This window comes from Entelurus aequoreus, linkage group LG23 (assembly GCF_033978785.1).
Source record: "Entelurus aequoreus isolate RoL-2023_Sb linkage group LG23, RoL_Eaeq_v1.1, whole genome shotgun sequence".
Lineage (NCBI taxonomy): Eukaryota > Metazoa > Chordata > Actinopteri > Syngnathiformes > Syngnathidae > Entelurus > Entelurus aequoreus.
The window spans coordinates 36,470,975-36,484,479 of record NC_084753.1 but is presented as its reverse complement, the minus strand read 5'-3'; the positions used below and the strand labels follow the sequence as shown (position 1 = coordinate 36,484,479).

The 13,505-nt window shown below is 41.1% G+C and overlaps 2 protein-coding genes across 3 annotated transcripts in view; one reads left to right on the top strand and one right to left on the bottom strand.

Moving 5' to 3' along the window:
- The window catches only part of LOC133640611 (gastrula zinc finger protein XlCGF57.1-like), a 107,583-nt gene that overhangs the window by 16,186 nt on the left and 77,892 nt on the right, over positions 1–13,505 (bottom strand). The window contains exon 1 of one of the 2 annotated variants that reach the window (XM_062034129.1): positions 1,100–1,463. The exons of the other annotated variant lie outside the window; for it this stretch is intronic. The gene's annotated coding sequence lies outside the window, so the exon portion shown is untranslated. Of the gene's footprint in view, positions 1–1,099; positions 1,464–13,505 lie in introns of those variants that run through there. 2 annotated transcript variants of the gene reach the window in all.
- Positions 1,205–9,689, top strand: LOC133640621 (gastrula zinc finger protein XlCGF57.1-like). Its single transcript, XM_062034144.1, has 3 exons — positions 1,205–1,656; positions 5,110–5,403; positions 7,866–9,689. Exons 1-3 carry the CDS (start codon positions 1,536–1,538, stop codon positions 9,236–9,238), a joined length of 1,788 nt encoding a protein of 595 aa, XP_061890128.1. The 5' UTR covers positions 1,205–1,535; the 3' UTR covers positions 9,239–9,689.

Genomic DNA, 13,505 nt, shown 5'->3' with positions numbered 1-13,505 from the left:
TTATGTGTGAAATTATTAACACATTACCGTAAAATATCAAATAATATTATTTAGCTCATTCGCGTAAGAGACGAAGCAAATGGCAGCAATCGTCACACACACGTCAACCAATAAGAATTTGGCGGGGGAGGGTCATGGCAGAAGTGCATTGTGGGTCATGGGATGCTAACTGCTATATGCTACTGCCATAGCTATTAAAATGGATCACATCAACATTGGCGGTAACTTATAAAAACGGAGAAGGACTGAACTAAAACGGCACCGCAAAGGAAATCATATACTGCTGATTACAAGCTGGTCGTAGTGAAATATGCAGCAGAGAACGGCAATCGAGCAGCAGAAAGAAAGGACATACCAGAGGCAACACCGGGGAGGAAGATTTCATGGGATTTAGCGATCGGGAGTGACAGATTGTTTGGTAAACGTATAGCATGTTCTATATGTTATAGTTATTTGAATGACTCTTACCATAATATGTTACGTTAACATACCAGGCACGTTCTCAGTTGGTTATTTATGCCTCATATAACGTACACTTATTCAGCCTGTTGTTCACTATTCTTTATTTATTTTTAATTGCCTTTCAAATGTCTATTCTTGGTGTTGGGGTTTATCAAATAAATTTCCCCCCAAAAATGCGACTTAAACTCCAGTGCGACTTATATATGTTTTTTTCCTTCTTTATTGTGCATTTTCGGCCGGAGCGACTTATACTCCGAAAAATACGGTAGTTCCTCCCACTCCCAGCCTTCCAGGTGAATTAATTGCCATGATATGTTATCAAAGTAATGGAAGTAGGTGCAAACTAAATATATTTTCTTATTCAATTTTACTTCATCCAGTGTAAAATTACAATACGAAGATGTTCCTTTCTAGTAAACATATATTTAATAATGTTAAGCGTGACTGTAATATATAGAAAACACAGTTAAAATACAAAATAATACAATACAATTTTCATTGAGAACATTTAATTGCTCAAATAACGCTCGAATTTGCTACATAGGGCCTGCTAGCATGCTAACGATAGCATGTTAGCTTCGAACAACATATCAGGTAAATAACATAAATAATATAAAACATATATCATTTACATTACCTCATTAGCTGCTTGCACTAAAGTGGAGTCAAATATATTATTCCAATTGCGACACCAGCAACTCTTAAATGTGACGTATTGTTCTGTGGCTTGGCGGAGCAAGTGTGCACCATTCACTATTGTCCCCGGGAAACACGTGTTCCGCGCACAATTGTTCCGCGGTTGAGAACAGGACGAATATAAACAAGATGGCGTTTGACCCAAAAGGCGTTGCTGTGGTTATTATATTATATTGATCTTAATCGGAACGCACATGTACACTTATATGTCGTTTGAATGCAGTACACGTCGTTAGTCATTGTATTTGGATACATTAGCGGTACATCGTTTTAGCTTAGATTGCTAGTTAGCTTAGCTTGTTGGCTGCTAACGAAGACAAGCGGAAGTGATCAACACATCGCGAAGTGTGAGTGTAAAGCGTTGCGATTGTGGGAAAATGTGCGAAAGAACGATAGCAGAGTACGAGGAGGAACTTTGTCCAACAAAAGAGGAGAAGGAGCGACATCATCAACTGCGTGTTGTTTTCAAGGAGCCTAATGTTGTGTTACACCCAGCAGGTATGTTTATTATCAATCAATCAATCAATGTTTATTTATATAGCCTTAAATCACAAGTGTCTCAAAGGGCTGCACAAGCCACAACGACATCCTCGGTACAGAGCCCACATAAGGGCAAGGAAAAACTCACCCCAGTGGGACATCGATGTGAATGACTATGAGAAACCTTGGAGAGGACCGCATATGTGGGTAACACCCACATATGCATAATATTGTGAGAGTCCAGTCCATAGTGGATCTAACATAATAGTGAGAGAGTCCAGTCCATAGTGAATCTAGCATAATATTGTGAGAGTCCAGTCCATAGTGGATCTAACATAATATTGTGAGAGTCCAGTCCATAGTGGATCTGCCATAATATTGTGAGAGTCCAGTCCATAGTGGAACTAACATAATATTGTGAGAGTACAGTCCATATTGGATCCAACATAAGAATGTGAGAGGCCAGTCCATAGTGGATCTAGCATAATATTGTGAGAGTCAAGTCCATAGTGGATCTAGCATAATATTGTGAGAGTCGAGTCCATAGTCGATCTAACATAATATTGTGAGAGTCCAGTACATTGTGGCTCTAAGATAATAGTGTGGGAGTCCAGTCCATAGTGGATCTAACATAATATTGTGAGAGTCCAGTCCATAGTGGATCTGCCATAATATTGTGAGAGTCCAGTCCATAGTGGAACTAACATAATATTGTGAGAGTCCAGTCCATAGTGGATCTAGCATAATATTGTGAGAGTCAAATCCATAGTGGATCTATCATAATATTGTGAGAGTCCAGTCCATAGTGGATCTAGCATAATATTGTGAGAGTCAAGTCCATAGTGGATCTAGCATAATAGTGTGAGAGTCCAGTCCATAGTGGATCTAACATAATATTGTGAGAGTCCAGTCCATAGTGGATCTAACATAATAGTGTGAGAGTCGAGTCCATAGTCGATCTAACATAATATTGTGAGAGTCCAGTACATTGTGGCTCTAACATAATAGTGCGGGAGTCCAGTCCATAGTGGATCTAACATAATATTGTGAGAGTCCAGTCCATAGTGGATCTAACATAATATTGTGAGAGTCCAGTCCATAGTGGATCTAACATAATATTGTGAGAGTCCAGTCCATAGTGGATCTAACATAATAGTGTGAGAGTCCAGTCCATAGTGGATCTAACATAATATTGTGAGAGTCCAGTCAATAGTGGATCTAACATAATATTGTGAGAGTCCAGTCCATAGTGGATCTAACATAATATTGTGAGAGTCCAGTCCATAGTGGATCTAACATAATATTGTGAGAGTCCAGTCCATAGTGGGGCCAGCAGGGGATCATCTTGAGTGGAGACAAGTCAGCAGTGCGGTGACGTCACCAACTGAGTGGTCAACCCCGGGTCTCGACTTTGAACAGCTAGCACTTTATCTGTGGTCACCTAATAACCTCTCCACGCAGGAGAGGGGGGCAGAGCATACAAGAGACGGCAGATCAACTGGTCTAAAACTGTCCAGTTTCACTCTAGCTAATCTCAAACACGCAGTACTCCATGTCAGATGTTTAAGTGATACATCGCTTTCAATAAATAATTGTCATTCTTTTTCCGAACTCCATTGTATGTTTTTAACTGAGACATGGCGCGACGAAAACACCGCAAATGCAGTTATGATTGAAGCTAGTCCCCTCACTGTGTTTGAGACTGGACAAGACCAGAGGTTCAAATGTGACGTGTGTTTTCCACAGATGAGCTTGTATGTACATACGCTTGAAGAGTCACTTGTCACATGACCTTGGTGCTCACGCAGAGTGTTTTGGCCCTCTGCTTCATCTCTAAACATTGGAACTAATTAACTAGCTTCTCAACGAAATTTACATGATCTTGGGTTTGGGGGAACCTGCTTGTCGTGATGGAGTGGTTGTTGCTGGACACACGACGGATTCTTGGGAGAAGAAGGAGTGCCGTGTGCCTGGCGACCCTTCCAGTCGAGGACGTGAAGATATCCACCTATTCGGAATTATGACAACAGGACATCTGCTGATTGGGGTAAGCGTAGCTCTGGTTTGTCGACAAATTGGAAGTTGCTGGCAGTCTCCAAAGTACCCCAAAGCTGCCACAAATGATTGGAGGATGCGGGCAGAACTGTGGACAATATGTGGTCTGGGTAACATCGGACTGTCTGCCCTGCAGGATGAATTTGAGGACCAGTCATAGACAATTTAGAGTGAAAAGCAAATTTTATGTTCACTCGCATACAAAACATTCTAACTTGGATTGTTTCCCTGGCTTCGAAACTCTCCCGAAGGACAGTGCGGCGAAGACAAAAACTCCCTTCTTGTCTCTCATGGACACACACCTGTTTTTGTTGACTAAATGTGTTGATGACGTCACTTCCACCAGGATGGTAACCCTCTCCCCGATTAAGAAACCCTGGTTGAATGCTGAGGTGAAAGCTCTGCTGTAAGCTAGGAATGCTTCGTTCAGTGCAGGTGAGACATCAGCACTCAGACTGGCAAGGAAAGGCATCGCGAGGGCCAAAGCCACATATGCCCAAAAAATCCAGGGTCCCTTGAACGCCAACGACCCCCGGAACATGTGGAAGGGCATTATGTGCATCACTAACGACAACATCAGGGATGCACAATGCCCAGGGGACAACCCCCTCGCCCAACACCAGACTCACCCCACCACCAGGTGACACACCCCTCAGTGTGACCACAGCAAACGTGAGGAGGACCCTTCCAAGGATCAACCTCCGCAAAGCTGCAGGTTCCGACAGCATCCCAGGGTGGGTACTGAGAGACTGTGCACACCAGCGGTCTGAGGGGCTGACATACATCTTTAACACTTGACTGTCACTGGCATCTGTTCCCATTGTCCCCGTTCCAAAGCTCTCCACAGTGACAATCCTGAATGACTACCGACCTATTGCACCTCATCCAATGCCCTTGACGCGAATCCCTTAGGGGTGATGGACGGCTGGGCAGCGCCTGAAGAGCTGCAGCCTTCCACCGTAAGCCCCACTCCCTCCCCTCTGTTGCAAGTCTCGAGTTGTTTATTGTGATATGTATACTGTATGTGCTTTGCTATGGAGTTTTTTTTCCCAATCTAGACTGGGCCCCCTTAGGAGCCCAGTCTAGATTGTATTTTTTTACTCATCCTCCCCCAGTGTTGACCTTTTTCCCATCTTTTACGGGGCGCCTTGTGGCGACCCATCAGCGTTCCTGTCCTGTAACCCTGTACACTGTTTGTTTGTCTAACCTTGAACGGGTTTGTGCTGAAAGCAAAGTATCGTTTTACTTGTGCAATGACAATAAAGACCTACCTACCTAAAATATATGATAATTTACAAGCTGACATAAGTTCAACATTTTCTACTCACTCTGTCCACTTGTAGAATATTTATATTCAATGTACTATGCAATATTTGACATGTCTTAGTTAAAATGTATTTTGTTTGTGTCTTGCAGACATCCAGCCACCGATGAGATGTCGAGAGGAATCTCTATCTCAATCGCACGGAGGAAGCTTCAATTGGAAGCAGGAAGATCCACAGCCCCCCCATTTTAAACTGGAAGAGGATGACCCACAGTACCCCCGTGTTAAAGAGGAAAAGGAGGATCTCTGGATCACTCAGGGGGGAGAGTGTCTTCTAGGGCAGGAGGAGGCTGATCTCACCAAGTTTCCACAGACTGTTGTCTCTGTGAAGACTGAAGACCATGAAGACAAACCACCTGAGTCCTCACAGCTTCATCACAGTCCAAGTAAGCACAACATCCACATATCATCTAATACAATGTTTGTGACACATGTTCATCCAGCGTCCAACATTCTCTCTCAGGGTGGAGATATATGCGGTTATTTTTGTGTTTTTATTACCTTTTTTTTAACTCTGAATTTATGTAACTTCATTATTTTTCATTGAATACAAATTACTGAGCAAAATGCGTGTTTTTTATTTTATTTGATTTGTTAGAATACAGTGTTTTAGAATTTGGTTTATAAATGGGTTAAGGTTACCCAATCCGCATAGCAGTTGGGTGCGGCTGTGGAAAGTGGCCTGCGCTGGACACATTTCCACCTCCCCATCACCCAGTGCAATGTCTCCAGTTTGCATATGCTTAAATGTGAGTTTTTTTTTCCTGGTCTCAAACTGAAAATATGGAATCATATGTTCTCTTAGGTAAGTAAGCTTTAAAGGCCTACTGAAATGAATTGTTTTTATTTAAACGGGAATAGCAGATCCATTCTATGTGTCATACTTGATCATTTCGCGATATTGCCTTATTTTTGCTGAAAGGATTTAGTATAGAACAACGGCGATAAAGTTCGCAACTTTTGGTCGCTGATAAAAAAAAAAAAGCCTTGCCTATACCGGAAGTAGCGTGACGTCACAGGAGGAAGGATTCCTCACAATTCCCCGTTGTTTACAATGGAGCGAGAGAGATTCGGACTGAGAAAGCGACGATTACCCCATTAATTTGAGCGAGGATGAAAGATTTGTGGATGAGGAACGTTAGAGTGCTAGAGTGTAGTGCAGGGTGTATCTTTTTTCGCTCTGACCGTAACTTAGGTACAAGCTGGCTCATTGGATTCCACACTCTCTCCTTTTTCTATTGTGGATCACGGATTTGTATTTTAAACCACCTCGGATACTATATCCTCTTGAAAATGAGAGTCGAGAACGCGAAATGGACATTCAGAGTGACTTTTATCTCCACGACAATACATCGACGAAGCACTTTAGCTACGGAGCTAACGTGATAGCATCGGGCTTAACTGCAGATAGAAACAAAAGAAATAAACCCCTGACTGGAAGGATAGACAGAAAATCAACAATACTATTAAACCATGGACATGTAACTACACGGTTAATGCTGTGCCGCCTGTCGAAGCCTAGCAATACTGTTGCTAATGACGCCATTGAAGCTAACTTAGCTACGGGACCTCACAGAGCTATGCTAAAAACATTAGCTATCCACCTACGCCAGCCAGCCCTCATCTGCTCATCAACACCCGTGCTCACCTGCGTTCCAGCGATCGACGGCGCGACGAAGGACTTCACCCGATCATCGATGCGGTCGGCGGCTAGCGCGTCTGCTATCCAAGTCAAAGTCCTCCTGGTTGTGTTGCTGCAGCCAGCCGCTAATACACCGATCCCACCTACAACTTTCTTCTTTGCAGTCTCCATTGTTCATTAAACAAATTGCAAAAGATTCACCAACACAGATGTCCAGAATACTGTGGAATTTTGCGATGAAAACCGAGCTTTTTGTATTGGATACAATGTGTCCGAATACTTCCGTTTCAACCATTGACGTCACGCGCATACGTCATCATACATAGACGTTTTCAACCAGAAGTTTCGCGGGAAATTTTAAATTGCACTTTAGAAGTTAACCCGGCCGTATTGGCATGTGTTGCAATGTTAAGATTTCCTCATTGATATATAAACTATCAGACTGCGTGGTCGGTAGTAGTGGCTTTCAGTAGGCCTTTAAAGGTCTCCCTCATGTCAGGTTCAAACACTGATGACATCTGTTAAACAGACGAGAAGCAAGGAATCATGCAGAGACAGAGTTCAATTTTGCTCAATAGAGGAGAGACGTGTTTTGGGCTGTACTCTAGTTATAGATCCAAACTACGTTCTAAAAGTCCAGCCCACTTGCGTCCTCTATTTATTTGGGAGGTCCCTGGTTACATCACTGAAGCTGTCGCTGAGGGAAGAGGGTAATCTCGACAGCTCCAGTTAGACACAATATATGATTATACAAAAACGCAAATGTGCTGACAGTCGTGATATCGCCTTGTCTCTGCTCTGTCTGCGTCACGGTACTCGATGTTCGGCCTTGGCGGTCAGCAGGCCGATTCTGGAAACAAACACTGATACGAGACTGGCTCGCAATCTTTTGGATTGCCAGCTTTGCACAGACAAAGAAAAATACAATTTCAGCACAATTGATAATAACTATAGCAACGGCCCTTAAGCATAAGAGTTGTGTGATGATATATACATAATTATTCTAACATTTAACACATTTGGTTTGTCATTTATCCCAAAATATAATTATATACTTTGTGTCCACTATTGAATGTGAATTGAATCTTCATGGTTTAACAGTGTGGTTGTGATTGTGAAAGTGAAAGTGTACAAATGCTCTAAATGGTCTAAAATTGCAACGCTGTGATAGTCACATGAGTGAAATAATGATTATTTCTGCTGCAGACGTCCAGCAGCTGCTTTGTCATCAAGAGGAACCACCCGCTGATTTGTTGGAGGGGAGCGCCACTTTGAAGCAGGAGGATCCACAGCCCCCACACTTTAAAGAGGAAGAGGAGAAACTCTGGATTGCTCAGAAGGTAGAGTGTCTTCCACAGCAGGAGGAGGCTGATCTCACCAAGTTTCCACTGACTGTTGTCTCTGTGAAGACTGAAGACCACGAAGACAAACCACCTGAGTCCTCACACCTTCATCACAGTCCAAGTGGGGAGAACAGAGCCGTGGAACCTCCAAGCAGCAGCTCAACTCAACACATGACAACAGAAACTGATGGAGACCACTGTGGAGGATCACAAGCAGACAAGCTCTTAGCTCCACTGTCAGATAGTGACGACACAACGTCACACGTTAATGTAAAAATGGAATTACACAAGAGAACACACACAAGACTAAAACCTTTCAGTTGCTCTGTTTGCGGTAAAAGATCCTCCGTCAAAAGTAACATGAAGTCACACATGAAAACACACACCGGAGAAAAACCCTTTGGTTGTTCTGTTTGCACAAAAAGGTTTGTTGAAAAATCTAATTTGACTCGACATATGAGAACACACACGGGAGAAAAACCTTTCATCTGTTCAGTTTGCGGTAAGACATACTCTAAAAAATGTAATATGCAAACACACATGAGAACGCACACCGGAGAAAAACCTTTCAGTTGTTCAGTTTGTGGCAAACGATTCTCTAACAAACTTAATATGCAAATACATTTCAGAACGCACACAGGAGAAAAACCTTTCAGTTGTTCAATCTGCGGTCAAAGATTCTCTGCCAAAAATATTAGGCAAAGACATATGATGACACACACAGGAGAAACCCGTCATAGTTGTTCATTTTGTGCAAAAGGCTTTGTTAAAAACACTGATTTGACTAGGCACATGAGAACACACACAGGAGAAAAACCTTTCATTTGTCCGGTTTGTTGTAAAAGATTCTCTGACAAAGGTCATATGAAAATACACATGAGAACACACGCAGTAGAACAACGTTTCCGTTGTTCAGTGTGTGGTAGAGGACTTCCTGACAAATACAGTCTGCAAACACACATGAGAACGCACACGGGAGAAAAACCTTTCAGTTGTTCGGTGTGCGGTAGAACATTCTCAGACAAATACAATATGCAAACACACATGAGGACGCACACAGGAGAAAAACCTTTCTGTTGTTCAGTGTGCGGTAAAAGATTCTCTAGCAAACAGAATATGCAGATACACACGAGGAGTCATACAGGAGAAAAACCTTTCAGCTGTTCAGTGTGCGCTAAGAGATTCTCTGACAAAAGTAGCATGCAAAGACACAAGAGAACACATACAAGCGAATAGTGTTTCCTTTTTGGAAGTCTTCTTTGAATGGTCCCAATAGTCACTAAAGTTTTTTTACAGGGCTTCCCTAAAATCCAGATTAGCCAGTCAGGACCCGGCCAGCACTCCTAATGTTACCAATTCTAAAACACTATCAGGTTTCTTTGAAATACTGGTTAAAAATAAACCAATAATTATGAAAAGTACTTGGTTTCCCAGAAGAAGAAATAAGAAACATGTCAGCATTGCTGCTTTGTCCTCTGTAGCCTACTAGAAGTGATTTATTGATGTTATTTCATCATCACTTTATGTTGTGATGCTATAATATGGAAGTTCACAATTTTTTAAACATGTTTTTTTCTGTCTTGGATGTGTAAACTTCAGCATTTTATATTGACCTGATTATTTATTTTAGTAAGGGGCTAAGACTTCATCTGTTTAAAGTCTGTTAAAAAAACAATAAAGGACTTAATGAAGCTACTTTTTTGATAATCAATCTTTTATCAGCCACAATTTACGTAGTGATTTAAAATGAAAATACTTTTAAGTTTAGAGATGGAACGTTGAACAGGACCGGATTATTACTTTGTAATGTGTTCTGTTTAACCTTATTCCCGCACAACTTTCCTTATGCTCCCGGTGCACTTCCCAGCTGCACTATAGCTTTTTGCTCTGTCTTTTACCTGCACGCCGTCTGCTGTCCTCTGCATCCTGGGGTCCAAGCAACGCTCACCTGGGCCTGACATGCAAGTGGTCCTTCCAAATGCAACAAGAGCGAGCAACGCCAGGACACAAGTGTGATAACACTTGGACCAGTGTTCATTTTGTTGACAAAAAATGTTCATCTTAGTTATCGTCAACGACCTATTTTCCTTTGACTAAAATAGGACGATAATGAATCACAACAAATGCACGTTGACTAAAACAATGACAAAATGAATTGGCAATTTTAGTTGATGAATCAAAACGGGACGAAAACAATGACAGAGGCGAAATCCAATCATATTTAGTTTCGTCTTTAGGCGGGTGGGACAAGTTAGGAATCTATCCAATCACAGAAGGAGAGGGGCGGGGTTAAATCACAACGGGGATCCAATCAGAACTGCAACACTACCAAGACGTGGTGTTTGGATGGTACACCAGGAAACAAGACTGTATTGTGGGGTTATAACGATAAACGGTAATAATGATGACCTCCCGATAGTTAGTATTACCATCCATCCATCTTCTTCCGCTTATCAGAGGTCGGGTCGCGGGGGCAGCAGCCTAAGCAGGGAAGCCCAGACTTCCCTCTCCCCAGCCACTTCGTCCAGCTCTTCCCGGGGGATCCCGATGCGTTCCCAGGCTAGCCGGGAGACATGGTCTTCCCCGTGGCCTCCTACCGGTCGGACGTGCCCTAAACACCTCCCTAGGGAGGCGTTCGGGTGGCATCCTGACCAGATGCCCAAACCACCTCATCTGGCTCCTCTCCATGTGGAGGAGCAGCGGCTTTACTTTGAGCTCCCCCCGGATGGCAGAGCTTCTCACCCTATCTCTAAGGGAGAGCCCCGCCACCCGGCGGAGGAAACCCATTTCAGCCGCTTGTACCCGTGATCTTGTCTTTTCGGTCATAACCCAAAGCTCATGACCATAGGTGAGGATGGGAACGTAGATCGACCGGTAAATTGAGAGCTTTGCCTTCCGGCTCAGCTCCTTCTTCACCACAACGGATCGATACAGCGTCCGCATTACTGAAAACGCTGCACCGATCAGCCTGTCGATCTCACCATCCACTCTTCCCTCACTCGTGAACAAGACTCTGAGGTACTTGAACTCCTCCACTTGGGGTTAGTTAGTTAGTTAGTTAGTTAGTTAGTTAGTTAGTTAGTTAGTTAGTTAGTTAGTTAGTTAGTTAGTTAGTTAGTTAGTTAGTTAGTAAGTATTACCCTTTTAAATTAAAATGATCTAAAAAAACGAGATTATTAACTGCATTTGGTTACACTGGGGCCAGATCGCTACCTTAAAGGGGAACTGCATTTTTTTAATGGTATGTTGCCTATTGTTCACAATTCTCATGAGAGACAAGAAGACAAAAGTTTTTGTTTATTGTTTTGCGTTCTAACATGTAAAACTCATCTCGTTCTTGGTGGCTAGCAATGCAGCTAATGGGAGCAATCAATTCTACCTCTAAATCACTTTAAAAATGCATTTGAAAACCGTCAACAATACTTAATTTACGTTCCGTAACCTGTATAATAACTATAACAATAATGATAATGACAATGATAATAATAATAATAATAATAATGATAATGACAATAATAATAATAATAATAAATAATAATAATAACAATAATAATATGGGTTGAAAATACTTATATAAACAACAATAATAGTATAATAATAATAATAATAATAATGATGATATTGACAATAATAATAATAATAATAAAAATAATAATAATAACAATAATAATAATATTGGTTGAATATACTTATAACAACAACAATAATAGTATAATAATAATAATAATAATAATGATGATAATGACAATAATAATAATAATAATAAATTATTATAATAATAACAATAATAATAATATGGGTTGAATATACTTATAACAACAACAATAATAGTGTAATAATAATGATGATAATGACAATAATAATAATAACACGGCAGATGCAGAGCGAAGTTTTGCACATGCAGATAGAGTCAAAATATAGAAGCGGGAAAATGTATTAGTGGAGAGTAATGCAAATATCCACGAGCACAAGACAGGAATCAGCAACATTAATAGTAACCACGGACAAAGTAGTCATGTTTCTTCCACATGTGAACAAAGACAGGAAAAAAAATCAATATTATAGTCAAAGCTGCAGCAAACTTGTTGGATTTGATCTTGTAATATTATTATGTAAATGGGAAAAGATGCAATTGGGTGAGAGCACAACAACAGCTGTTAGAAAGGAATCGTCAACATGGAAATTCCACTCAGCGATACTGAAAGTCCAAGAAGGAATCGAAACTACAAATTAGCAGAGGATGGTTTCGATCCATCGACCTCTGGGTTATGGGCCCAGCACGCTTCCGCTGCGCCACTCTGCTGATGCACTTACCTGAAATTTAGGTATGTTTTGTCTTGGCTTCACCTTTCAGTTTGTCGCAGACAGCATTTAAACACCTTGCCGGCATCGGACAGAATCACAGCCATAGAGTCGCTGCCATGCTTCACGATTGGTTTGAATTGTGATTTTTTTTTTGCATATTAGTGCCCAATTAGGAGCTTATTTCTTCATTCGGAGTCCACATTTCCAATGTTCTTCCTCATGTTGGTGGTTCACTGATGATAGAATTCTCATTGCAGACCTGCGTCCGATTCCCGGTGTCGTGCGAAATTCTGTATTCTGTTTCCCCTTCCGCGGGAGCGCGCATGGGGGCGGAGCTCTGTGGCCTTGTTCAGACGGCGGCAGCATTTCCGTGTTATTATTAGCCATGTCAATGTTACAAAATGTGGATGATTACGATCATGCTTTCATTTTCGACTATGTTGTTGGTGTAACATGCGACATTCCTACCCGAATAAATGCTTTTGATCATCTGTACATGACGTGTTGTGCAAATGACATTAACAACATATTGTAATTATTTTTTAAAAACACCAATATAGTGGGAACAAACACTACAGGGTAGACTCAATCCCATGTAAAAAAAACACACAAAAAAAAATTGTATGCCAGAAAATATGTACATCCCCAGTATGTACTGTAGTGGATGTCCCTTATGAGCATCCGTAGTTGTGTATGTATGTTCGGAGCATGCGCAGTTGGTTCAGTAAAGTCTACACCACTGAAGTGGACAGCCGTGTGTGTGTCACTGATTTCTACATGGTGTCAGAAGTGTCTAAACAACTGCGCCAAGTTATTAAATGTGTCAGAGAGGACACATAAAGACCATACTTGCCAACCTTGAGACCTCCAATATCGGGAGGTGGGGGGGGGGGGGGGCGTGGTTATTTACAGCTAGAATTCACCAACTCGAGTATTTCATATATATATATATATATATATATATATATATATATATATATATATATATATATATATATATATATATATATATATATATATATATATATATATATATATATATATATATATGTATGAAATACTTGACTTTCAGTGAATTCTAGCTATATATATATATATATATATATATTTTTATTTTATTTACATAGAAAAAAAATTAAAATACTTGAATTTCAGTGTTCCAGTGGCTATCCATTAGATGGCAGTATTGTCCTGTTTA